This window comes from Bombina bombina, chromosome 3, assembly GCF_027579735.1.
Source record: "Bombina bombina isolate aBomBom1 chromosome 3, aBomBom1.pri, whole genome shotgun sequence".
Classification (NCBI taxonomy): Eukaryota; Metazoa; Chordata; class Amphibia; order Anura; family Bombinatoridae; genus Bombina; species Bombina bombina.
Window position 1 is genome coordinate 959,196,021 of NC_069501.1, and position 27,754 is coordinate 959,223,774.

Sequence of the window (27,754 nt, forward strand, 5' to 3'; positions counted from 1 at the left end):
GGATGGTGAAGACAAGGTAGGAAGATCTTCAGGGGATTAGTGTTAGGTTTATTTAAGGGGGGTTTGGGTTAGATTAGGGGTATGTGGGTGGTGGGTTGTAATGTTGGGGGGGTATTGTATGTTTTTTTTTTACAGGCAAAAGAGCTGAAATTCTTGGGGCATGCCCCGCAAAGGGCCCTGTTCAGGGCTGGTAAGGTAAAAAGAGCTTGTAACTTTTTAATTTAGAATAGGGTAGGGAATTTTTTATTTTGGGGGGCTTTGTTATTTTATTAGTGGGCTTAGAGTAGGTGTAATTAGTTAAAATTGTTGTAATATTTTTTATTATGTTTGTAAATATTTTTTTATTTCTGTACTTAGTTCTTTTTTATTTTTTGTACTTTAGCTAGTTATTTTAATTGTATTTATTTGTAGGAATTGTGTTTAATTAATTTATTGATAGTGTAGGTGTTAGGTTAATTGTAGGTAATTGTAGGTAGTTTAATTTAATTATTTTATTGATAGGGTAGTTTAGGGTTAATTATATCTTAGGGTTAGGATTTATTTTACAGGTAAATTTGTTATTATTTTAACTAGGTAACTATTAAATCGTTCTTAAGCTATTTTAATAGCTATTGTACCTGGTTATAATAATTACAAAGTTGCCTGTAAAATAAATATAATCCTAAAATAGCTACAATATAAATTATAATTATATTATAGCTATTTTAGGATTAATATTTATTTTACAGGTAAGTATTTAGCTTTAAATAGGAATAAGTTATTTAATAAGAGTTAATTTATTTCGTTAGATAAATATTATATTTAACTTAGGGGGGGTGTTAGTGTTAGGGTTAGACTTAGCTTTAGGGTTAATACATTTATTAGAATAGCGGTGAGCTCCGGTCGGCAGATTAGGGGTTAATATTGAAGTTAGGTGTCGGCGACATTGAGGGGGGCAGATTAGTGGGTTAATAAATATAATATAGGGGTCGGCGATGTTAGGGGTATCAGATTAGGGTACATAGGGATAACGTAGGGTGGCGGCGATTTGCGGTCGGAAGATTAGGGGTTAATTATTTTAAGTAGCTTGCTGCGACGTTGTGTGGGGCAAAGTTAAGGGTTAATAAATATAATATAGGGGTCGGCGGGGTTAGGGGCAGCAGATTAGGGGTACATAAGGATAACGTAGGTGGCGGTCGGCAGATTAGGGGTTAAAAATTTTAATCGAGTGGCGGCGATGTGGGGGGAGCTCGGTTTAGGGGTACATAGGTAGTTTATGGGTGTTAGTGTACTTTAGGGTACAGTAGTTAAGAGCTTTATAAACCGGCGTTAGCCAGAAAGCTCTTAACTCCTGCTATTTTCAGGCGGCTGGAATCTTGTCGTTAGAGCTCTAACGCTCACTGCAGAAACGACTCTAAATACCAGCGTTAGGAAGATCCCATTGAAAAGATAGGCTACGCAAATGGCGTAGGGGGATCTGCGGTATGGAAAAGTCGCGGCTGTAAAGTGAGCGTTAGACCCTTTAATCACTGACTCCAAATACCAGCGGGCGGCCAAAACCAGCGTTAGGAGCCTCTAACGCTGGTTTTGACGGCTACCGCCGAACTCTAAATCTAGGCCTATGTGTGGCGAATGGAAGAAAGAAAGAACTAACAGTTAAGCAAACCACTGTACACAATGACCAAATTAATTCACATTGTCCTAATTATGTTTACAGTGCAGACATTATTCTCATATCTCTTATAGATTCAAAACATCTTTTAGAATTACTTTAAACTGTATTAAAAATATACCTCATACTGAATCTGATTTGTAATGCCCATATTTGGACAAAAAGCTAAATAACAGAAAATGTAAACTAGACTCATAGTGTTAAATCTGTCATTCAAAATTAACAAATAAGAGATGTTGTTTATGTGTATATATGAATATCAAATAAAGGACATCCAATACAAAATATCCAATAAATGATACCCATACACCACAAACAAAAACAAAACCAAAACTAAAAATGCCCATAAAGGGGATAGATACAAAAAACCCATATAGGGGATAGATAGAATAACCTTTCAGATAGACAAACATAATTGCCCATATAGGGGATAGACAGACATAATAGCCCATATAGGGGATAGATCAAATACTCAGTATAATAACATGGAAATAGAGAAATCAATTAAACCAACCAAATTCATTTTTCATTTTTCAACATAATAACTCATATCCCATTCTCTGTTTATACCTAGGGGGGTTATAGTTCTCAATTTGTATATCCAATACAATTCTTGCTTCAGCAACAAACTACCCCTATCACCCCCCTAGGTGGAAACATGACACGGTCTATTACCTGAACCCTCATATCAAAAATGTTAGTCATATGTACCAGATTAAAATGTCTAGCTATCGCTGATTTTTAATGTTTTTAATGTATAATTACTTTCAGGTGTTCTGTGCCTTTAAATAGGCTATGAACACTGAGCAAACTCACCCTATGATTAAGTGCTCAACAGAGCACGAAACTAGTCAGGGAGTTTGTGTGCCCTGTACTGCCTATATATTTTTAATGATTCAATAAAGGTTTCAAGTTTTTACCTTGTTTTTGCCAGCCCTTGAATTCACTCTTTTTTGAGCAGCTGCCTATTCTCTTTTACTGTGATTATTATTCACAGTCAGCAGGATATTATTTTATTCAGTCCTCCTGACTGTGAATCATATTATGTAGAGAATGGATGAGGCGCATTGTTCAGAGCCAGCATTCATTTTTTGGGAGAAAGAAAATAAACAGCAGCAGTTGTACAACCGTTACATACCGTAAGTGGGGAAGAAGGAGCTTTTCCTTCACTCGAAGTCTGTGCTCTGCAGTTAGCACCAGGGTAGCATTCATTTTCTGGAAAAAATAAACAGCAAGTTCTGCTGTTTATTTTTTTTCTTCCAGCTCTGCTGCCCTGGTGCTAACTGCAGAGCGCAGACTTCGAGTGAAGGAAAAGCTCCATCTTCCTCACTTATGTAACGGCTGTACAACTGCACAACTATATTCAGCTTCAGTGCGTGATCAAGTTAAACCCCAATTATCAGGGCCGGCTCAAGATATTGTGCTGCCTGGGTCAGAGAATGCAATGATGCCCCCCCCCCCACCGTAGTTTTATTACTGATTATCATATCAACTTACTAGCCTGGCCGCTGACCTTACTAAGCCTGTGTCAGGTTTTTTTTTTTTTGCTCTGTTTGCCATGTGCTGCTGGCAGCCATTTTACTCACCTCTCTTGCTGACTCTGGTGCATAGTGTGTGATGCTGCTCATTTCCTGCACTTCCTTTTATGACCATACTGGTGTACATCATCAGTGTGAGACAGGATGCAGTCTCAGAATTATGATGTCATCACTTTTTATTTAAAAGGCCTCTGTTTAGTATGCTTTGCCCTTGCGTTGTCTCAGACCTGTTTGTGAGAGCTCCTGTGTATTACCTGGCTTTCTGATGTCCCTCCTGCTGTTCTCCTTGTTCCTGATTCTGGCTCATCTGACTACTCGCTTTGGCTCCTGACTCGGCTCGTTTGACTTCAGGCTCTGGTTTTGATTCCTGGCTTGTTATTTGTCTTGTGGACTTTTTATTATTTTTTTGCTATTAATAAAGGTGTGATTATTTTTGCACTTCTCGTCTTAGTCTGATTCCTGGCACCCTGACAGCCTGTCTACCTTCATGCAACCAATGCTTATGCACAATTGCGCAATAAGTGGGAAGGTTCTGTGTCTTTGTGCATGATGAGGCTATGCTGCTGGGAGCCTGTGACTTCCTCCTTGGAGACAGAGGACAGGAGTGGTCTGGGTGTAACAGTGACTGACTCAGTCACTGAAGTGCTGCCCCTTTTCAAGTGCTGCCTGGGTCTGTTGGACCTACTTTGTCCCATGATTGAGCCAGCCCTACCAATTATTATAATACAGTGGCTCAGCTGCCCTGTTGCTAACTGCAGAGCACAGACTTCGAGTGAAGGAAAAGCTCCTTCTTCCTCACTTATGTAACGGTTGTACAACTGCACAACTATATTCAGCTTCAGTGCGTGATCAAGTTAAACCCCAATTATTATAATACAGTGGCTCAGCTGCCCTGGTGCTAACTGCAGAGCGCAGACTTCGAGTGAAGGGAAAAGATCCTTCTTTCTCACTTATGTAACAGCCACCTGAATAACACGGCTGTACACTGCCATGACTTCCCGGGCCCAATGCTGTGACTGAGCAGAGATTAGCTAGCCAGAGGCTAGAGGGATCTCGCCACCAGCATTCTAGGACAAACAGTCTCTGCTAAGGCTTGACAAATCCGTCAAGCCCTTTGCTAGCATGCAACTGGCTAGTGGTGCCGCACTCCTATATATATATATATATATATATATATATAAACATGACTGAACTGATGGAACATTTAATAAACTATTAAAATAAATGAATACGTCTTACACTTACCACAAGTGATCATCAAAGTAATGGAGGTTCAGACAATAGTCAGTCAATAAGGAAAACACGGCTGCCTTTTAACATCCTCAAAGTGGTGTAAACCCTGCCCCCATGCTATGCTGTAGCCAATGAGATTTAGGAGCTTTTTTTTTTTTTCTTGGACGTCTATATACAAACGGTCAGATGAAAACTAAATGGGTGCAGTTAGAAATCTATGAAAGGACCAGACAAGGCATGCCTAAACTGCTCTCAAACAGGGCAGATTTCAAAGGTGCCCCACTTAGATATTATTATTATTATTATTATTATTATTATTATTATTATTAAACATTTTAATTGTTACCATTGTTTTTTTCAAATAATTTTTTTTTTAAAATCATCAATATCAAGATTCACCTCCCCCCAACCTTACAATGGCATGCTTAACTGTTTTATCATTTTTTTTTAAAAAAAATAAAAAATTTTATATTATCAATATCAAGATTAAACCCCCAACTTTAGGATTTTTTTTGGTAGGGCATGCCCTCCACTGACTAACAGTATTAACACTGACTAGACCATGTGCACAAACATGGTTTTGCAGAACTTTACCACATATGAACAGTTAGGACCACATTTAAAAGAAGAACTGATGATTAAAAACTAATCATGCTGAATATTTTACACTACTTTGGAAAAAAGAGGGGGGTGCTGTGTAGGATGAAAGATAAGGTGTATGTGTGTAAGTGGGCAGGGGTAAATTGTGATGTTAATGTAAATTTTATCAAAACCAAGAATATGTGGTTGAATAAAAAGGTGTGTGTGTGTTTGTGTGTGTGTTTGTGTATGTGTGTGCGTGTATGTATGTATGTGTTTGTGTGTTTGTGTATGTTTGTGTGTATGTATGTGTGTGTATGTATGTATGTGTGTGTGTTTGCATGTGTGTGTATATATGTGTGCTTTTGTGTGTGTGTCTGTATGTGTGTGCATATGTGTGTGTGTATGTATGTATGTGTATGTATGTATGTTTGTGTGTGTATGTATGTATGTGTGTGTTTGTATGTATACATGTGTATGTATGTATGTGTGTGTATGTATGTATATGAATGTGTGTGTTAATGTGTGTATGTATGTATATGTGTGTGTATATATGTATATGTGTGTGTGTGTATATATGTGTATTTAAGTATGTGTGTGTGTGTGTGTGTATATGTATGTGTGTGTATGTATTTATGTTTGTATATATGTGTGTGTGTGTATGTATATATGTGTGTGTGTATGTGTATGTGTGTGTGTGTGTTTATGTATGTGTGTGTGTGCATTTATATTTTACATATAGAAATCAAGACTGGAGTGAAGATGAATATAATGTGAAAAGGTGAATGGGAGTGCATGTGGTAAGGATAAAAAACAAAAGGATATTTAAGGAAAGAGGGAGGATTGTGTAATCCCTGACTAAGCGCTTTATAGCATGAAAGTCATAGGATTGTTTTGCTAGTATCATGTATTGCTGTGCCCTGTCACACACTTTGCTTTTACTGCATTTGGAATAAAAGCTACGTTTTAACAGAACTTTCGATCTTCTTACTTGCTGGAGCTGTTTGTTTATTGTTTGCTGCATCTAGGACTACTCGGAGCTGTGGGACTAGCGCGGTTTCCAGCATTGGCCTCGTTACCACGTGTATATACTGTATTTAACATCGCTTGTAACGTTGCACATTTTCAAACATTCACTTTGAACAGTGTTTCATGACACAGTCATGTAATTCATCTTTATACATTGGGGGCTATGTTTATTAACTGGTCACATTAACACAATATAGTTTTCAGTGTATTTCTTCTATAAGATATGACGAGTCCACGGATTCATCCTTTACTTGTGGGATATTATCCTCCTGCTAACAGGAAGTGGCAAAGAGCACCACAGCAGAGGTGTCTATATAGCTCCTCCCTTGACTCCACCCCCCAGTCATTCTCTTTGCCTACTCTATGTAATAGGAAGGGTAAAGTGAAAGAGGTGATAAAATGTTAGTTTTTATTTTCTTCAAGCAAGAGTTTTTTATTTTAAATGGTACCGGTGTGTACTATTTTCCCTCAGGCAGCAGATGGATGAAGACTTCTGCCTGGAGGCTGATGATCTTAGCAGTTGTTACTAAGATCCAGAGCAGTTCCCACAGAATGGCTGAGGAGTACTTAAGAAACTTCAGTGTGAGGAACGTTTTTCATGCTATAAGCAGTGAGGTATGTTCAGTCATTTTTTTCTGGAGAGACTGTGTTATTTCAGAATTGGCTGACAGTATCCCCAGGAGGGAGAGGGTAAGCAGTAATCCTAAAATATATAAAGGGGTATTACTGAGCTTGCATATATGGGCTAAGCAAAAATGGTTGACACTGAGGTTTGAATGTTTGTGGGCAAACGTTTACATAACTGGGAGTGCTGATAACGTTTTTATGTGAGACGTTTTTCATGCTTATTGAGAGGGTACACATGGCTTCATTTTTGGGTTTATGAACCCACATGGCTAGTTTTTAGACCGCTCTGGTGTGGTTCATTTGGGCTGTGAAACATTGAGTGAGATGGGCTGGGCCTATTTTCGCGCCTCAGTTGCGCAGTTGTTTTTATCAGGCAAGCAGCAAGCTCCAACTGCGGTGGACCTTTGTGAGCTGTATTGGGCCAAATCGAAGGTTTAACCCGGTTTTACAGACCCCTGAGGGCAGGTAGGCGCCACAGCAGGGCTGTGGCGAGGTGCAGGGGGTGTTTTTTATTGATATAAACGTTTTTCTAATTTTCCGTTTTTTCTGGTAAGGGTTAAGCGTTCCTTTCCTTGTAGGGCAAACTTAGCTGCATAGTTAGGATGCTTCTATTATAAAATTGGAATAATTTTATTGTTTTAAAGCAGTTTTGGAAAAATTGTATGCTTTTTTTCTCTTAAAGGCGCATTACCGTTTTTTTCAGATTGTTATTTTTTTCACTAAATAAAGTGTTTTCAAGCCTGTTTGTGGTCATTACTAGCCTGTTTAACATGTCTGACATTGAGGAAAGCCAATGTTCCATGTGTTTAGAAGCCATTGTGGAACCCCCACTTAAAATGTGTCCCTCATGCACTGAAAGGGCCTTAAATTGCAAAGAACATATTTTAGCTGATAAAAGTATGTTGCAGGATGATTCTCAGTCAGAAGAGAATCAGGTTATGCCATCTAATTCTCCCCAAGTGTCACAACCTTTAACGCCCGCACAAGCGACACCAAGTACTAGTGCGTCTAATTCTTTCACCCTGCAAGATATGGCCGCAGTTATGTCTACTACCCTCACAGAGGTGTTATCTAAACTTCCTGGGTTGCAGGGGAAGCGCAGTAGGTCCGGTGTGAGAGTAAATGCTGAGCCCTCTGGCGCTTTATTAGCCATCTCCGATGTACCCTCACAATGTTCTGAGTTGGGGGTGAGGGAATTGCTGTCTGAGGGAGAGCTTTCTGATTCAGGAAAGATGTTCCCTCAAACAGACTCAGATATGACGGCTTTTAAGTTTAAGCTAGAACACCTCCGCTTGTTGCTCAGGGAGGTTTTAGCGACTCTGGATGATTGTGACCCTATTGTAATTCCACCAGGGAAATTGTGTAAAATGGATAGATATCTAGAGGTTCCTGTGTACACTAATGTTTTTCCAGTCCCTAAGAGGATTTCGGACATTGTTACTAAGGCATGGGATAGAGCAGGTATTCCGTTCTCTCCCCCTCCTACTTTTAAGAAAATGTTTCCCATATCTGACACCATTCGGGATTCGTGGCAGATGGTCCCTAAGGTGGAGGGAGCTATTTCTACCCTGGCTAAGCGTACAACTATACCTATTGAGGACAGTTGTGCTTTCAAAGATCCTATGGATAAAAAATTAGAGGGTCTTCTAAAGAAAATATTTATTCATCAGGGTTTTCTTCTGCAACCTATAGCGTGCATTGTTCCTGTAACTACTGTAGCTGCTTTTTGGTTCGAGGCTCTAGAGGAGGCTCTTAAGGTTGAGACCCCATTAGATGATATTCTGGATAGAATTAGGGCTCTCAAGCTAGCTAATTCTTTCATTACAGATGCCGTTTTTCAACTGGCTAAATTAGCCGCAAAGAATTCAGGTTTTGCCATTTTAGCGCGTAGAGCGTTATGGCTTAAGTTCTGGTCTGCTGATGTGTCATCAAAATCTAAGCTTTTAGCTATTCCTTTCAAGGGTAAGACCCTATTCGGGCCTGAACTGAAAGATATCATTTCCGACATCACTGGAGGAAAAGGCCATTCCCTTCCTAAGGATAGGACAAATAAGATGAGGACCAAACAAAATCATTTTCGTTCCTTTCGAAACCTCCTCCCCTGCCGCAAAGCAAGAGGGGAATTTTGCTCATCCAAGTCAGTCTGGAGACCTATCCAGACCTGGAATAAGGGTAAACAGGCCAAGAAGCCCGCAGCTGCCACCAAGACAGCATGAAGGGGCAGCCCCCGATCCGAGACCGAATCTAGTAGGGGGCAGACTTTCTCTCTTTGCTCAGGCTTGGGCAAGAGATGTTCAGGACTCCTGGGCTTTAAAAATCATGACCCAGGGGTATCTTCTAGACTTCAAAGATTCTCCTCCAAGGGGGAGATTTCATCTTTCACGGTTATCTGTAAACCAGACATAAAGAGAGGCGTTCTTACGCTGTGTAGACGACCTATATACTATGGGTGTAACCCGCCCAGTTCCAAAAGCAGAACAGGGGCAGGGGTTTTACTCCAATCTGTTCGTGGTTCCCAAAAAAGAGGGAACCTTCAGATCGATTTTAGATCTCAAGATCCTAAACAAATTTCTCAGAGTCCCATCCTTCAAGATGGAGACCATTTGGACTATTTTACCAATGATCCAGGAGGGTCAATATATGACCACCGTGGATTTGAAGGATGCGTATGTTCACATTCCTATCCACAAAGATCATCACCAGTTCCTCAGGTTCGCCTTCCTGGACAAGCATTACCAGTTTGTGGCTCTTCCCTTCAGGTTGGCCACAGCTCCCAGAATTTTCACAAAATGGTCCCTTTTGGCGGTTCTAAGGCTGCGGGGCATAGCAGTGGTGCCTTATCTGGACGATATCTTAATTCAGGCATCAACTTACTAACTAGCCAAATCTCACACGAACATCGTGTTGGCTTTTCTAAGATCTCACGGGTGGAAGGTGAACGTAAAGAAGAGTTCACTTATCCCACTCACAAGAGTTCCATTCCTGGGAACTCTGATAGATTCGGTAGACATGAAAGTTTTTCTGACGGAGGTCAGAAAATCAAAGATCTTAACCACCTTCCGAGCACTTCATTCCATTAATCGGCCGTCAGTGGCTCAGTGTATGGAGGTAATTGGACTAATGGTAGTGGCAATGGACATAGTTCCGTTTGCTCGCTTGCATCTCAGACCACTGCAACTATGCATGCTCAGACAGTGGAATGGGGACTATGCAAATTTATCTCCTCAGATAAATCTGGATCTAGAGACCAGAAACTCTCTTCTTTGGTGTTTGTCACAGGATCATCTGTGCCAGGGAATGTGTTTCCACAAGCCAGCATGGGTCATAGTGATGACGGATGCCAGCCTATTGGGCTGGGGTGCAGTCTGGAATTCCCTGAAAGCACAGGGTGTGTGGACTCAGGAGGAGGCTCTCCTTCCAATAAATATTCTAGAACTGAGAGCAATATTCAACGCGCTTCAGGCGTGACCTCAGCTGGCTTCTGCCACATTCATAAGATTCCAGTCGGACAATATCACGACTGTAGCATATATCAATCATCAGGGGGGAACAAAGAGTTCTCTAGCGATGATAGAGGTTTCCAAAATAATTCGATGGGCAGAGACTCACTCTTGCCATCTATCAGCAATCTGTATCCCAGGAGTGGAGAACTGGGAAGCGGATTTTCTAAGTCGTCAGACTTTTCATTCGGGGGAGTGGGAGCTCTATCCGGAGGTGTTTGCACAATTGATTCATCAATGGGGCACACCAGAATTGGATCTGATGGCATCTCGTCAGAATGCCAAACTTCCTTGTTACGGGTCCAGATCAAGGGATCCCCAAGCAGTACTGATAGATGCTCTAGCAGTACCTTGGTCGTTCAACCTGGCTTATGTGTTTCCACCATTTCCTCTCCTTCCTCGTCTGATTGCCAGAATCAAACAGGAGAGGGCTTCGGTGATTTTGATAGCACCTGCGTGGCCACGCAGGACTTGGTATGCAGACCTGGTGGAAATGTCATCTCTACCACCGTGGACACTGCCACTGAGACAGGACCTTCTAATTCAAGGTCCGTTCCAGCATCCAAATCTAGTTTCTCTGCGGCTGACTGCCTGGAAATTGATTTTATCTAAGCGGGGATTCTTTGAGTCGGTCATAGATACCTTGATTCAGGCTCGAAAGCCTGTTACTAGGAAAATTTACCATAAGATATGGCGTAAATATCTTTATTGGTGTTAATCCAAAGGCTACTCATGGAGTAAGATCAGGATTCCTAGGATTTTGTCCTTTCTCCAAGAAGGATTGGAGAAAGGGTTATCAGCTAGTTCCTTAAAGGGACAGATATCTGCTTTGTCAATTTTACTGCACAAGCGTCTGGCAGATGTTCCAGACGTTCAGTCGTTTTGTCAGGCTTTGGTTAGAATTAAGCCTGTGTTTAAACCTGTTGCTCCGCAATGGAGTTTGAATTTAGTTCTTAAACTTCTTCAAGGGGTTCCATTTGAACCTATGCATTCTATAGATATTAAGCTTCTATCTTGGAAAGTTCTGTTTTTAGTTGCTATCTCTTCGGCTCAAAGAGTTTCTGAACTATCTGCATTGCAATGCGACTCGCCTTATCTTGTTTTCCATTCTGATAAGGTGGTTTTGCATACCAAACCTGGATTCCTTCCTAAGGTTGTTACTAATAAGAATATTAATCAGGAAATTGTTGTTCCTTCCCTGTGTCCTAATCCTTCTTCTAAGAAGGAGCGTCTGTTGCACAACTTGGACGTGGTTGCAAACGACCAAAGATTTCCGTCAAACATCTTCTCTGTTTGTTGTCTATTCTGGAAAACGTAGAGGTCAAAAAGCTACGGCTACCTCTCTTTCTTTTTGGCTGAAAAGCATCATCCTTTTGGCATACGAGACTGCTGGACAGCAGCCTCCTGAAAGAATTACAGCTCACTCTACTAGAGCGGTGGCTTCCACATGGGCTTTTAAAAATGATGCTTCTGTTGAACAGATTTGTAAGACTGCTACTTGGCCTTCACTTCATACCTTTTCCAAATTTTACAAATTTGATACTTTTGCTTCTTCGGAGGCTATTTTTGGGAGAAAAGTTCTTCAAGCAGTGGTGCCTTCTGTTTAGGCATCTGTCTTGTCCCTCCCGTTCATCCGTGTCCTGTAGCTTTGGTATTGTATCCCACAAGTAAAGGATGAATCCGTGGACTCGTCGTATCTTATAGAAGAAAAGTAAATTTATATTTACCTGATAAATTGATTTCTTCTATGATACGACGAGTCCATGGCCCGCCCTGTCAATTTAAGACAGATTATATTTTTTTGATTTAAAACTTCAGTCACCTCTGCACCTTTTAGTTTCTCCTTTTTCTTCCAATACCTTCGGTCGAATGACTGGGGGGTGGAGTCAAGGGAGGAGCTATATAGACAGCTCTGCTGTGGTGCTCTTTGCCACTTCCTGTTAGCAGGAGGATAATATCCCACAAGTAAAGGATGAATTTGTGGACTCGTCGTATCATAGAAGAAATCAATTTATCAGGTAAGCATAAATTTACTTTTTCTATACTCACTCTCATTCCACACACTTATGCATTTATTTTCTGTTTCCTGTTGTTGGCTGGCTTGTGTTCTTGATGTGACATTATTCTTGGGTGCTAAATTGTGTCTTTAATTGAAGCATGTAATGTCCCGTGCCTCTCAGATGCCTCCTTTTCTCAGAACCTGTCCTGACTCTGTAACCGCTTCCTATGATCTGATTCCTACAGGGGCTTATATGCTTTACGCCACTCTGTTCCCTTGTTTGTTGGAGGCTGTACCCACACCTGTTTACCGAAACTCAGAGGCCACAGGTCTTTGGTTCCCCTGTTGTACTGAGAAGACTGCAGTGAACATTGCTTCCTGCACAAGTTTTAGTGGCTTCCTTTAATCCCTTGATGCTGTAGTAGTAAACTCCCTCTCATAGAGAGTAATGATTTGGTTCTTCGACCCATCAGTCTTTGAGCAGCACTACACTCTAGGCCCTGCATTGGTGTGTTGCGATGATCCATCAATGCAAGGTAAGGATCATTTCCTGATGACAAGGCCTTTAGCAGAAGTATCTTAGCAGTCTTTACTGGTGACTCCACTTTCCCATTGCTCTGTGTGTATCCAGGTGAAGAGGTAACCACTAACCAAGTCAAAGTCCCATTCTCTACTGGGGAGTCAAGCAACCAGCTTTACAATTATTGTACCACTTTAGATGGACTGACCCAATTATAAAATTATTATATATGATATTGTTATTTGCATTCATCATTTTTGGCGGTCATTAACACTGAAGTAATTTTACTTGAGGTTTTACCACTTAGCCTTTCCTTCTTCATATTGTTGTCAGCTTTTTATTTCTTTATTTCTGTTAATGGACCTTTAAAGGAACAAGAAACCCAAATTTTTTTTTCTTTCATAGTTCAGATAGAGCATACAATTTAAAACATCTTTCCTATTTACTTCTATTATCAAATTTGCTTCCTTTTCTTGATATCCTTTGTTGAAAGCATATCTTAAAAGGCTCACAATGTTTCTTTCATGAGTCAGATAGAGAATACAATTTTAAACAACATTCCAATTTACTTATATTATTGAATTTGCTCAATTCTTCAGATATCCTTTGTTGAAGAAATAGCAATGCACATGAGTGAGCCAATCACACAAGGCATCTATGTGCAGCCCCCAATTAGCAGCTACTGAGCCTATTAAGATATGATTTTCAACAAAGGATATCAAGTGAATGAAGCAAATTAGATAATAGAAGTAATTTGGAAAGTTAATTAAAACTGCAGTCTTTCTAAATCATGGAAAAAAATGGGGTTTCATGTCCCTTTAAATGGGTAAGTTAATTTTGGAATTTTTTGCTTTTAGACATTTAATTAGGAACTTAAACTCTGGCCTTAACATAAGCTTTGCAGCGTATGGGGTTTCATGTCCCTTTAAATGGGTAAGTTAATTTTGGAATTTTTTGCTTTTAGACATTTAATTAGGAACGTAAAGGGACTTGCCACCCACATTTATCTAGATATGCTCACTAGCTCCTGAGCAGGATGCAGAGAGTGCTTGGATGGGTCATGTGACTTCTTATTAGCTCATCAGCTCTATCCTGCTGGAACTGCAAGGCTTGCAGTTACTAAGAGGGGCTTTACCTATGTGTATAAGCACATAATAATCCAAGGTCACTAGGACACATTAAAGCATGTCATATTTACATTCTTTAAGAGAGAGGAGAAAGTATATTTTAACACTACAAAAGTACACTTGAATTCAAATTTTTGGCATTTCCAGTCACTGAGGGTGCCTTTTAAACAGCAAAGTTTTAAAGAAATCTGTTCATGCAATTCAAAGCTACAAGCACATGAAAACGATTAACGATTAATATTAAAGATACATAGAAAGATAGATATATAGACAGGCATAGGCTAGATTTGATTAATGATAGATAGAAAGCGTATATTACATATATATATATATCCATGTTCACCACAATTGATAATGTGCAGAATTAAATTATTAACTTTACTGTGATCTTAGTACAGACATAGGGGCCGATTTATCAAGGGCCGAATGGCCCCTGATGCCCCTGTTTCCGCACGAGCCTTCAAGCTCGCCGGAAACAGCAATTATGAAGCAGCAGTCTGAGGCTGCAGACAACAAACCGCCTGATCTCGTGATTGGGCTGATTGACTCCCCCTGCTAGCAGCCGATTGGCCGCGAATCTACAGGGGTTGGCATTGCACAAGCAGTTCGCAAGAACTGCTTGTGCAATGATAAATACCGACAGCGTATGGTGGCCAAGCCGCTAGCAGGGGGTGTCAATCAGCCCAATCGTATAGGATCGGGCAGGTTGATGTCTGCAGCCTCAGAGCAGGCGGACAAGTTATGGAGCAGCGTTCTTTAGACTTGACTGTCCCTTTAAGTTCTGCGTAGGTTTGTGTTCTTAAATTCTTTTTACATCAGATGCAAGTTCAGTAACCGCAATTGTGGCATAGGCGCTACTGTTAATCCATCTAAAGTTGTACAGGTTGCTTGACCATTTTTTATTTTGCTAATGTTTTTAAATGATTACCTCTATGTATTGGTTTTGCCAAACAAAGATTTTTTTTTTTTTTTTTATTTTACTTGGTTTAACTACAGTGGCCATCTTTGTTTCATGGAGCACAAACAAAAACATGTAGCGAGCACATTACAAGGTACATGTACATAAAGAAACATTTCGCACCTTCTTGTTCTTTAGACATAGAACTTAAGTCCTAATGTAATGATCTCGATTGCTGAAAGTTCCACTTTTAGAGTCAGTTTGTAATGGGAAGTGTTTGAATCTCAGTCTTAATTTTTTATGGGGTACCTAGGTAAGTATAGTGTGCATGCAGAAAATTTCATATATGAGACGTCTCTTATTTTTTTTTCTCATGGGGGTGAGAGAGTGCATTTTTTTAACATTTCCCCTCAACTTTGTGTTAATTATCTCAGGTGGGGGACCAGATATAAGTCCTTCAAAAATCAGAATTTCTATTACATGTTTGTGATTGAAAAAGACACATAGGGGCCGATTTATTATAGCACAGTAGCGGATCATGTCTGCCGCACACAAGCATTTCTTGGCACATTTGCGGCCAATCGGCCGCTAGCAGGGGTGTCAATCAACCCAATCACATCCGATCGGGCTGATTGCTGTCCTCCACCTCAGAGGTGGCGGACGAGTTAAGGAGCTGCTTCTTAACTCCTGTTTCCGGCAAGCCTAAAGGCTCGCACGGTAACAGATGCATTGGGGCCCATACAGGGCTTGTTAATTGGGCCCTATGTATATGGAGCAGAGTGAGGAGAATGTATTACCTGAAGATTATCTTCAGAAGGTTTACTCAGCATGTGCTGCTCTGGGTGTTTCTCCTGCATTCATGATTAGGAAGATAAGGGCAGATAAAAGACAAAGTGCTTTGAGAGCTAAAATAGGAAGGATTTCTGAAACTTTGAAAATAAATCTGCGTCAAAAGCAAGGAAATAACTGAATATCATGAACTGAAACTCAAGGGTAGGTTTGATAAGTGTGAGAGAATTCTGGTTATAAGTAAATTTCACTGTTTTCAGACGGTATCAGAGAGTACTATCAGGTGCTTCTTTACATCTGCATTGCAAGAGTTTGAAGAACATGCAGTGCTGAAATCTGTCTGTCTGTCTGATCCTATGAAATACTGTTTGTGTCGCTTGTGTCTATAATAACCAGTGGTGGTTATGCTTGATTGTTTATGTGAAATTATTCCACCCACCTGGATCAAGAACATTCCAAGAACATTATTCAAGATATTTGCTGAGGACAAAGTGTTGATTCCCATGAACAATGTTCTCAGAAAACTGACTACTGCCAGTGGTTGCTCCCACAACATTTCTGAGAAATCTCACAGCTTCTAATCAAACATGAAGCTTGAACTTGTGGGGTATCAATCGTAAACATAATTACTTTAAAATACTATTCATTATTTTTATTTGGTTTGCTTATATTACATCTGTTCATTTCTCAAAATGTATGACGTTTCCCCAGTAGGCGTTTCCCCAGATTTCTACAACCTCTAGCTCTGTAACCAGTAGAAACTCAAACTTACAGCAGAATGCAACCAAAGAGGACTTATATCTGTGATAATTTTAGGTTCCTATCTGATCCCCCACTAGTGATAATCAACCCAAAAGTGAGGGTAAATGCTACAAAATTGCACTTTATCTCCCCATGAAAAAGATAAAAGAAATCTCAAACATGAAATGTTCTACATGGCACTATACTTACCTAGATACCCCCCTAAAAAAATTAGAACTGAGACCTAAACTTTTCTCATTATAAATTGACCCTAAAAGTGTAACTTTAAGTGATCTTGATCATTACATTAGGATTTAAATGAAACCCAAAATTGTTCTTTATCGAGATAAAGCATACAATTTTAAACAACTTTCCAATTACCTTCTTTGACATCATTAGTTTTGTTCTCATGGTTTCTTTGGGTTCCTTTGATGAAAAGGTTACCTAGGTAGGCTCAGGAGCAGCAATGCACTACTGGGAGCTAGGTGTTGATTGTTGGCTGCACATATATGCCTCTTCTCATTGGATCACTGGATGTGTTCAGCTAGCTACCAGTACTGCCTTGCTGCTCTTTCACCAGAGGATCTTACAAGGATATAACAAATACCTTGTAATGTGCTTTAGACATCAGTGTTTGTTCCAAGAACATAGGACCAAACTGAGCTGATCTGTACTGTATATCTAAAATTTGTCAGGCACCATGACACAAAAATGTTTAAACCACGTAAAGTAAGGTTTCAAAACTGGTGATTTTGCAATAACAATATATAGAGGTAATCACTCAAAAAACAAAAAACAAAAGGAAATTAAAAATTGTCAAACAACCAACTTGGCAATTATTGGACCACTTGAGATAGATTGACCCACTAGGAACTAGAGAATCCCAGAGCAAATTTAAATAATTCATTAGAAAAGCATATTTCTGTGACTCAATGACTTGGGTGGGTGCTCACATGCTAGACATCTCCAAATAATTATACTCTGTTAGAAAAGACATAAGTGTTACACTCTGCTACAAGAGACTGTAATCTACAGGATATTACTGGTACATCAGCTATACATCCAATTATTTGCTCCTGAAAACTCAGTGGGGTATTTGTTCCATGCCCATGATTACAGTTTATATATAACTCTTAATTGCCTTACTCATTGTGAGATACTCCTACTGTCCCTCTTTAATCTAAGTAACACCAGTTTAGTTCCCATTCCCTTGAGTAACCTGGATGTCTTCTTCCTAGCATCACATGCCCACGACCGTTCACAACCTCTGTTTTCTCCATCCCTTTAACATAGTGCTGAGTTGCAAAATAGAATCTTAGGTGATGTGTGTATTTAGAGAAGTTGGCAGATATGCTTGACAATAGACTCAACCACTCTGGAAAGTGTTTCCAGAAACAAAGATAAAATTGTGATGTTTAATTTGCCATATGTTTGGATTTAGTACATGAGACTAGTGAAAGATGGCAGTAGTTATAACAGGAACACAGAATGATATAGGGAATGTGGGGCTATATGATGCTTGTCAAGACTTATTCGAGAACATTAAGCAATACTGCATTGTTCTAACCAAGCGGATCATTGGTTATCATGGTAATTCTAGCATTTTGCTAATACAGTATCTAATACTATATCTATATGGGGTTCAAACATACACTGCCACTGCTATTAAATGTATGAAATGTATTTCTTTCTTGTAATAAATCGCAAACCTTGCAGAAACATATTGGTCATCAAAATAAAGAACCAAAGAAAATGGCATGTATTTTACAAATGTTAATTGTATATTCTATGCTGATGTTTAATTATATGACATATTCAATTTTGCATCAGGCTTTTTAAAAATTACAGATTTTTTACAATATGAGTTGCAATTATTTTGATCCCAGTTAGGGCTTCAGAACATGTTGGTTTTATTAGATGAGTTGGAAGTAAAAAGCCGTATGTTCCTCTGTCCCGGAGTTCTATTGTGAATGAATACTTGATACCAAAATCATACGCCCAGTCATCAGAGCCTCCTGGTGCCAAATCTGTAAAGTTGGATTAGAAAAAATATATATATATATTTTTTTAGAAACTATTCACAAAGTGTACATGAAAGACTAACCCTTGGGCTGCTATGAGTTGCATAGCATAGTGTTTCAGCCCTTCCTTGCAGCCATGACATTAAAAATCTTACATTTGAGATGTAGGTTGGGAATCTGTAAAATGTATAGCATTTAAAATAAAGGTGAACTTTATTTATTAAGCAATTTTACATGAAATAACTTAAGGCATACCCCCGTATAAATATATGTCATAATACCATTTGTTAAGGTTAATTTATATTCGCTTCCTTCTTTCTCTGTTTTCTTTGAAGAAGAAAAATATGTGATAATCTTTCATCTGGAACAGACTGTAGCCTAGTATTATGTACATTTCTTATATACTTTTTTAAACAAGTGTATTTATTTTTAACCATTGACATAACCAGGTTGTATTAATACACATCTTTATATAGCATTGCTATGAAACTGCAAAACTCTGCAAAGATATTCCGTGATTTAAATATTCTTTTATATGCCTGTGAAACCTGTCTAATATATTTATAAATACTATTACTTACAAATGGTCTCTGCTCCTGGCCCATATATATATTTATTATGCGATGCTGACCTTATACCATCAGTAACTTTGTTTGCCAGTTTTAGCTGGAAAAAAGAAAGATTTTAAATCATTTTTTTCAGGGATTTTTTTTTTGACAATTCAACAATAAAGGAAAGATTAATATGAATAATACTTTGCAGCCGTTACTGTGCTAAAAATTATATCTATGCTGAACTCTGTTTACTAAAAGGAAATGTAGAGATATATATTTACCACAGTTATTGTTATATGTGTTTAGATACAGATGCACAAAAAGAAATAGGGGGAAAAGTAAACGTAGGCTGCAGAAGGATCCAGTTTTGGTTATAAAACGTTGTTCTACAATACGTTATATAATATATAATATATAATATATATGTGTCTGTCTTTCCACTTGCTACTATAAAACATAACTGTAATAAAGGGTGTCATCACACAGTAGCGTCTCATACCAACTCATCATGGTCGCTGCTTTTCTCTTTTGTATATGAGTATGGAAAAAGCACCATCTAGGAATAGGAATGTATAGTTATGTATCCATTCACACTGTCTTTATGCTGTTTAAGAAACTGGACAACTGCTGCCACTTCTGGTTCTGATTCAGGATAAGGTCCACAATATGTGTCATGGCAAGGATTGCTGGAGGCGCCAGGACCTACAAAATATTATTTATTTCAAAAATGGTCATAACCAAAGATAATTCAAACAATTCTATGTAGTTTTAGGCCAACAATTAAACATAAATTTATATATACATATATATATATATATATATATATATATATATATATATATATATATATATATATACATATATATACATATATATGGATCTTTTTGTAGTTTTATATTATTCTTTAAACCTCCTTGCACCTTGGAGCCCACATTTATACTATAATATTGTTGGCCCTTGTTTATAGCCTTAATATCCAGGGTCAGCTGGTACAAACATTGTATAAAGTTTTATATATATATATATATATATATATATATAAATATAAAAAAGTGGGGATATGTCAGTGTATTTTGTGAATGCCAAAACCTATGTTCAATTCAAAAACTCTTTGGGATATTCGGTAATGAGTGAAAAAGTGTTGTCTGGGAGTTTATCTAGTCCTTTTAGCTATGAAATTCAATACAATGAAAAATGGTTCATTTGATAACAGAAAGTTTATTAAAATGTCATGCTCTATCACATTAGGGATAGATAGCTGGAGACTTCAAGGGACAGTAAACACCTTGTAATTACAAGACATTTCTTTTGTGTTTCTGTAGAATAACATATCAATCAAGTCTTTTTTTTATTTCATGCCAATTTGGGCTTTAGTCTGCGGACAACAAGGCTAGCCATGGTCATAATGTTAGTATAAAGTTGTCAGAGTTCTTGCGCCATACCTGGGCACTGGGCTCTTTATATTTATAATTCTTATGTCGGAAGTGCCCTGCAGTGGTTTTGGTTTCAAGACCTATTGGGAGGTGTTAAAAGGCCCCTGCTAATGTTAATTAAGTGTTTGGGTTTTCTTATGAAAGTCCGGGAGTTTCTGTTATTGATCATTGCCCCAGCCTATGTCCTAGTTTTGCCCTAGCTTTACTTTGTTTGGCAGACTGAGTTACTGGTTTCTGACCTCTGGAACTGTACTTCTGACTATTCTCCTTCCTGGTACTTTTGTTGGGGCATCTAATTTCTGACAGATAAGCTGGTATTGAACTTTGGCCTGGTTACTGACTGCTCTTCTCGATTCATCCTGTGTTTTTTTATGTCTCGCTCAGTCTTCCTGGTAACAGCCACAGCCTGTCCCTATCTATCAAATATCTGTCATCTCCAGCAAGCTTAGTTCTAGTCTTAACAAGATAAAACCCTTGTTACATTATAAAAGTGCATTGTGTTGCAAATGTTATCAGTTAAAAACATTTAGGAACATATATGTAGCAGGGTCAGCTGTGTTTACTGTCCCTTTAATTAGGGGTGTGTGACACCACGCTTTAGAATAACTGAATAAGGAGAATAGTTATTGAGGTTACACTTTCTACAATTGTAGATATCTAATTTTGGTCAAAAATGGCACATGTCAAAGGAGGGGGGGGGGCCTGATTAATGGTTAAGTCAGGGGCCCCAAAATTTCTAGTGGCGGCCCTGAGTATAACTATACTTTGTAATGTATATTTGATGTGTTTTGTGACAATTTCTTTGTTTTGCGAAACAGTTAACCAGAGCTCTGAGGACGCAGTAATTATTTTAGCATAAATTGCGATTGGGCCCAAGTCATCGCATTTACTTTCAACTTGTAATAAGAGTGGTAAATCCAACGAGCACAAACACCTGCGATAAACCCTTTATCGCTCGCACGTAACTGTTAGCCCTCCACAAATAATCTGGCCGATAATATTTAAAGCGAATTTCAGTGAAAAAAGTGAATTTAAAATCATTGATTATACCAAGAACCAACGGGTGGCAGCAAATCACAAGAAACACTTAAATTCATTGCATTCAGATTGATTGCTTTAGTCTTATTAGAAAGCATATCACTTATTGACATGTGTCTCACATCACTAAATTCATGTTACATTTCTAACTAGTAATTGGTGATGTATTTGAATGATGTCCCATTACTTTTTTTTTTATCAAATTAGCTTTTGAATTTGTAGTGATGTTCATTCTGACACAATTAAATGAGTGGACATGCCCACATACATTTTGGGGCATTGGTGACATAGTTAGATGATTATGTTAAAGAAAAATAATCTAACCCCAATGTTGACAAATGTATTTGAAACTTTGGAGCCAAAATGCTGAGGAGCCAGCTATACTATGGAGCTTGAAGGGCCGTGTTTCTGGCGAGCCTTCAGACTCGCCAGAAACACCAGTTATGAAGCAGCGGTCTAAAAACTGCTGCTCCATAACCTGTCCGCCTGCTCTGAGGAGGCGGACAGACATCCCGGGATATCAACCCGATCAACTACGATCGGGTTGATTGACACCCCCTGCTGGCGGCCGCAAATCTGCAGGGGGCAGTGTTGCACCAGCTGCTGGTGCAATGCTGAATGCGGAGAGATACTTACCGTTTAATCTTGACAGCCGCTGCATCGATTCCTCCGCCCGTTGCAAATCCCCTTCCTGGGTCTAAAATGAGGAATCCGGCTTCCTCCAATCACGGCGTTGAATTAGACACTGATTTCCCCAGGGCGGAAGCCATGTTTGGAGGATGACCGATCCGTCATTTCTGATGTAGGAAGAGGCTTGCGACGACCGGGGGAAGCTGGAGCGACTGTCAAGATTAAAAAGGTATTTTCACAACACAAGTGAAATATAAATTTCTTTCATGTAATTAGCAAGAGTCCATGAGCTAGTGACGTATGGGATATAAATACCAAAGAGGGGCAAAGTTTCCCAAACCTCAAAATGCCTATAAATACACCCCTCACCACACCCACAAATCAGTTTTACAAACTTTGCCTCCCATGGAGGTGGTGAAGTAAGTTTGTGCTAGATTCTTTGTTGATATGCGCTTCGCAGCAGGCTGGAGCCCGGTTTTCCTCTCAGTGTGCAGTGAATGTCAGAGGGATGTGAAGAGAGTATTGCCTATTTGAATTCAATGATCTCCTTCTACGGGGTCTATTTCATAGGTTCTCTGTTATCGGTTGTAGAGATTCATCTCTTACCTCCCTTTTCAGATCGACGATATACTCTTATATATACCATTTACCTCTACTGATTCTCGTTTCAGTACTGGTTTGGCTTTCTACTACATGTAGATGAGTGTCCTGGGGTAAAGTAAGTCTTATTTTTGTGACACTCTAGCTATGGTTGGGCAACTTTTATATAAAGTTCTAAATATATGTGTTTAAACATTTATTTGCCTTGATTCAGGATGTTCAACATTCCTTATTTTCAGACAGTCAGTTTCATTATTGGGATAATGCATATGAATAATCAATTTTTCTTACCTTTAAATTTGACTTTTTTCCTGTGGGACTGTTAGGCATCGCGGGGGGGCCTGAAAATGCTTCCTTTTTATGCGTCATTTTTGGCGCGGATTTTTTTTTGGTGCAAAAATTTTCTTTGTCATTCTCGGCGTCAATTCTTGGAAGTTGCGTCATTTTTTTTGACGTTTTTTGCGCCAAAAATGTCGGCGGTCACCGGATGGGAGTCATTTTTGTGCGCTTAAAGCATTTAGGCGCCAAATAATGTGGGCGTCTTTTTTGGCGCTAAAAAATATGGGCGTCATTATTGTCTCCACATTATTTAAGTCTCATTGTTTATTTGCTTCTGGTTGCTAGAAGCTTGTTCATTGGCATTTTTTCCCATTCCTGAAACTGTCATTTAAGGAATTTGATCAAATTTTGCTTTATATGTTGTTTTTTCTATTACATATTGCAAGATGTCTCAGATTGACCCTGAATCAGAAGATATTTCTGGAAAATTGCTGCCTGATGCTGGATCTACACAAGTTAAGTGTATTTGTTGTAAACTTGTGGTAACTGTTCCTCCAGCTGTTGTTTGTAATGAATGTCATGACAAACTTGTTAATGCAGATAATATTTCCTTTAGTAAATGTTCCCATTACCTGTTGCTGTTCCAATCAACATCTAATATTCAGGGTGTTCCTGTTAACATAAGAGATTTTGTTTCGAAATCTATTAAGAAGGCTATGCTATGTTATTCCTCCTTCCAGTAAACGTAAAAGGTCTTTTAAACTTCTCATTTTTCAGATGAATTTTTAAATGAACATCATCATTCTGATTCTGTTTCTGATAATGATTTTTCTGGTTCAGAGGATCTGTTTCAGAGGTTGATACTGATAAATCTTCATATTTATTTAAAATGGAATTTATTCGCTCTTTACTTAAAGAAGTCTTAATTGCATTAGAAATAGAGGAATCTGGTCCTCTTGATACTAAATCCTAAACGTTTTGAATACGGTTTTTTTAAACCTCCTGTAGTTATTCCGGGAAGTTTTTCCCGTCCCTGATGCTATTTCTGAAGTAATTTCCAGGGAATGGAATAATTTGGGTAATTCATTTACTCCTTCTAAACGGTTTAAGCAATTATATCCTGTGCCATCTGACAGATTAGAGTTTTGGGACAAAATCCCTAAGGTTGATGGGGCTATCTCTACTCTTGCTTTCCCGTGTCCCAATAATCTGATTTGTAATGCCCATATTTGGACAAAAAGCTAAATAACAGAAAATGTAAACTAGACTCATAGTGTTAAATCTGTCATTCAAAGAACAAATAAGAGATGGTTGTTTATGTGTATATATGAATATCAAATAAAGGACATCCAATACAAAATATCCAATAAATGATACCCATACACCACAAACAAAAACAAAACCAAAACTAAAAATAGCCCATAAAGGGGATAGATACAAAAAACCCATATAGGGATAGATAGAATAACCTTTCAGATAGACAAACATAATTGCCCATATAGGGGATAGACAGACATAATAGCCCATATAGGGGATAGATCAAATACTCAGTATATTAACATGGAAATAGAGAAATCAATTAAACCAACCAAATTCATTTTTTATTTTTCAACATAATAACTCATATCCCATTCTCTGTTTAAACCTAGGGGGGTTATAGTTCTCAATTTGTATATCCAATACAATTCTTGCTTCAGCAACAAACTACCCCTATCACCCCCCCTAGGTGGAAACATGACACGGTCTATTACCTGAACCCTCATATCAAAAATGTTAGTCATATGTACCAGATTAAAATGTCTAGCTATCGCTGATTTTTAATGTTTTTAATGTATAATTACTTTCAGGTGTTCTGTGCCTTTAAATAGGCTATGAACACTGAGCAAACTCACCCTATGATTAAGTACTCAACAGAGCACAAAACTAGTCAGGGAGTTTGTGTGCCCTGTACTGCCTATATATTTTTAATGATTCAATAAAGGTTTCAAGTTTTTACCTTGTTTTTGCCAGCCCTTGAATTCACTCTTTTTTTGAGCAGCTGCCTATTCTCTTTTACTGTGATTATTATCACAGTCAGCAGGATATTATTTTATCAGTCCTCAGCTGACTGTGAATCATATTATGTAGAGAATGGATGAGGCGCATTGTTCAGAGCCAGCATTCATTTTTTGGGAGAAAGAAAATAAAACAGCACTGCAGTTGTCAACCGTTTACATACCGTAAGTGGGGAAGAAGGAGCTTTTCCTTCACTCGAAGTCTGTGCTCTGCAGTTAGCACCAGGGTAGCATTCATTTTCTGGAAAAAATAAACAGCAAGTTCTGCTGTTTATTTTTTTTCTTCAGCTCAGCTGCCCTGGTGCTAACTGCAGAGCGCAGACCTTTCGAGTGAAGGACAAGCTCCATCTTCCTCACTTATGTAACGGCTGTACAACTGCACAACTATATTCAGCCTTCAGTGCGTGATCAAGTTAACCCCAATTATCAGGGCCGGCTCAAGATATTGTGCTGCCTGGGTCAGAGAATGCAATGATGCCCCCCCCCCACCGTAGTTTTACATACTGATTATCATATCAACTTACTAGCCTGGCCACTGACCTTACTAAGCCTGTGTCAGGTTTTTTTTTTTTTTTTTGCTCTCTGTTTGCCATGTGCTGCTGGCAAGCCATTTTACTCTACCTCTCTTGCTGACTCTGGTGCATAGTGTGTGATGCTGCTCATTTCCTGCACTTCCTTTTATGACCCATACTGGTGTACATCATCAGTGTGAGACAGGATGCAGTCTCCTGAATTATGATGTCATCACTTTTTATTTAAAAGGCCTCTGTTTAGTATGCTTTGCCCTTGCGTTGTCTCAGACCTGTTTGTGAGAGCTCCTGTGTATTACCTGGCTTCTGACGTCCCTCCTGCTGTTCTCCTTGTTCCTGATTCTGGCTCATCTGACTACTCGCTTTGGCTCCTGACTCGGCTCGTTTGACTTCAGGCTCTGGTTTTGATTCCTGGCTAGTTATTTGTCTTGTGGACTTTTATTATTTTCTTGCTATTAATAAGGTGTGATTATTTTTGCACTCTCGTCTTAGTCTGATTCCTGGCACCCTGACAGCTGTCTACCTTCATGCAACAATGCTTATGCACAATTGCGCAATAAGGTGGGGAAGGTTCTGTGTCCTTTGTGCATGATGAGGCTATGCTGCTGGGAGCCTGTGACTTCCTCCTTGGAGACAGAGGACAGGAGTGGTCTGGGTGTAACAGTGACTGACTCAATCACTGAAGTGCTGCCCCTTTTCAAGTGCTGCCTCGGTCTTTTGGACCTACTTTGGTCCATGATTGAGCCAGCCCTTCCAATTATTATAATACAGTGGCTCAGCTGCCCTGGTGCTAACTGCAGAGCACAGACTTCGAGTGAAGGAAAAGCTCCTTCTTCCTCACTTATGTAACGGTTGTACAACTGCACAACTATATTCAGCTTCAGTGCGTGATCAAGTTAAACCACCAATTATTATAATACAGTGGCTCAGCTGCCCTGGTGCTAACTGCAGAGCGCAAGACTTGAGTGAAGGGAAAAGATCCTTCTTCCTCACCTTATGTAACAGCACTCTGATAACACGGCTGTACACTGCCATGACTTCCCGGGCCCAATGCTGTGACTGAGCAGTGATTAGCTTCGCAGAGGCTAGAGGGATCTCGCCACCAGCATTCTAGGACAAACAGTCTCTGCTAAGGCTTGACAAATCCGTCAAAGCCCTTTGCTAGCATGCAACTGGCTAGTGGTGCCCGCACTCCTTATATATATTATATATATATACTATATATATAAACATGACTGAACTGAGTGGAACATTTAATAAACTATTAAAATAAATGAATACGTCCTTAGACTTACCACAAGGTGATCATCAAAGTTAATGGAGGTTCAGACAATAGTCAATAAGGAAAACACGGCTGCCTTTTAACATCCTCAAAGTGGTGTAAACCCTGCCCCCATGCTATGCTGTAGACAATGAGATGTTTAGGAGGTTTTTTTTTTTTTTCTTGGACGTCCTATATACAAACGGTCAGATGAAAACTAAATGGGTGCAGTTAGAAATCTATGAAAGGACCAGACAAGGCATGCCTAAACTGCTCTCAAACAGGGCAGATTTCAAAGGGTGCCCCACTTACGATATTATTATTATTATTATTATTATTATTATTATTATTAAACATTTTTAATTGTTACCATTGTTTTTTTCAAATATGGTTTTTTTTTTTAAATCATCAATATCAAGATTCACCTCCCCCCAACCTTACAATGGCATGCTTAACTGTTTTATCATTTTTTAAAAAAAAAATTAAATTTTTTTATATTATCAATATCAAGATTAAACCCCCAACTTTAGGATTTTTTTTTGGTAGGGCATGCCCTCCACTGACTAACAGTATTAACACTGACCTAGACCATGTGCACAAACATGGTTTTGCAGAACTTTACCACATATGAACAGTTAGGACCACATTTAAAAGAAGAACTGATGATTAAAAACTAATTCATGCTGAATATTTTACACTACTTTGGAAAAAAGAGGGGTGTTGCTGTGTAGGATGAAAGATAAGGTGTATGTGTGTAATGTGGCAGGGGGTAAATTGTGATGTTAATGTAATTTTATCAAAACAAGAATATTTGGTTGAATAAAAAGGTGTGTGTGTGTTTGTGTGTGTTTGTGTGTGTGGTTTGTGTATGTAGTGTGCGTGTATGTATGTATGTGTTTGTGTGTTTGTGTATGTTTGTGTGTATGTATGTGTGTGTATGTATGTATGTATGTGTGTGTGTTTGCATGTGTGTGTCAAGTATGCTGTGCTTTTGTGTGTGTGTCTTGTATGAGTGTGCATATGTGTGTGTGTATGTATGTATGTGTATGTATGTATGTTTGTGTGTGTATGTATTGTATGTGTATGTGTGTGTTTGTATGTATACATGTGTATGTATGTATGT

At 38.9% G+C, this 27,754-nt stretch overlaps 1 protein-coding gene across 1 annotated transcript; it reads right to left on the bottom strand.

Moving 5' to 3' along the window:
• Positions 1–17,989: 17,989 nt before the first annotated feature.
• Positions 17,990–19,503, bottom strand: LOC128651993 (carboxypeptidase B2-like). Its single transcript, XM_053704944.1, has 3 exons — positions 19,306–19,503; positions 18,834–18,918; positions 17,990–18,258 (listed from the first exon to the last, which is right to left on the bottom strand). Exons 1-3 carry the CDS (start codon positions 19,360–19,362, stop codon positions 18,074–18,076), a joined length of 327 nt encoding a protein of 108 aa, XP_053560919.1. The 5' UTR covers positions 19,363–19,503; the 3' UTR covers positions 17,990–18,073.
• Positions 19,504–27,754: the final 8,251 nt, after the last annotated feature.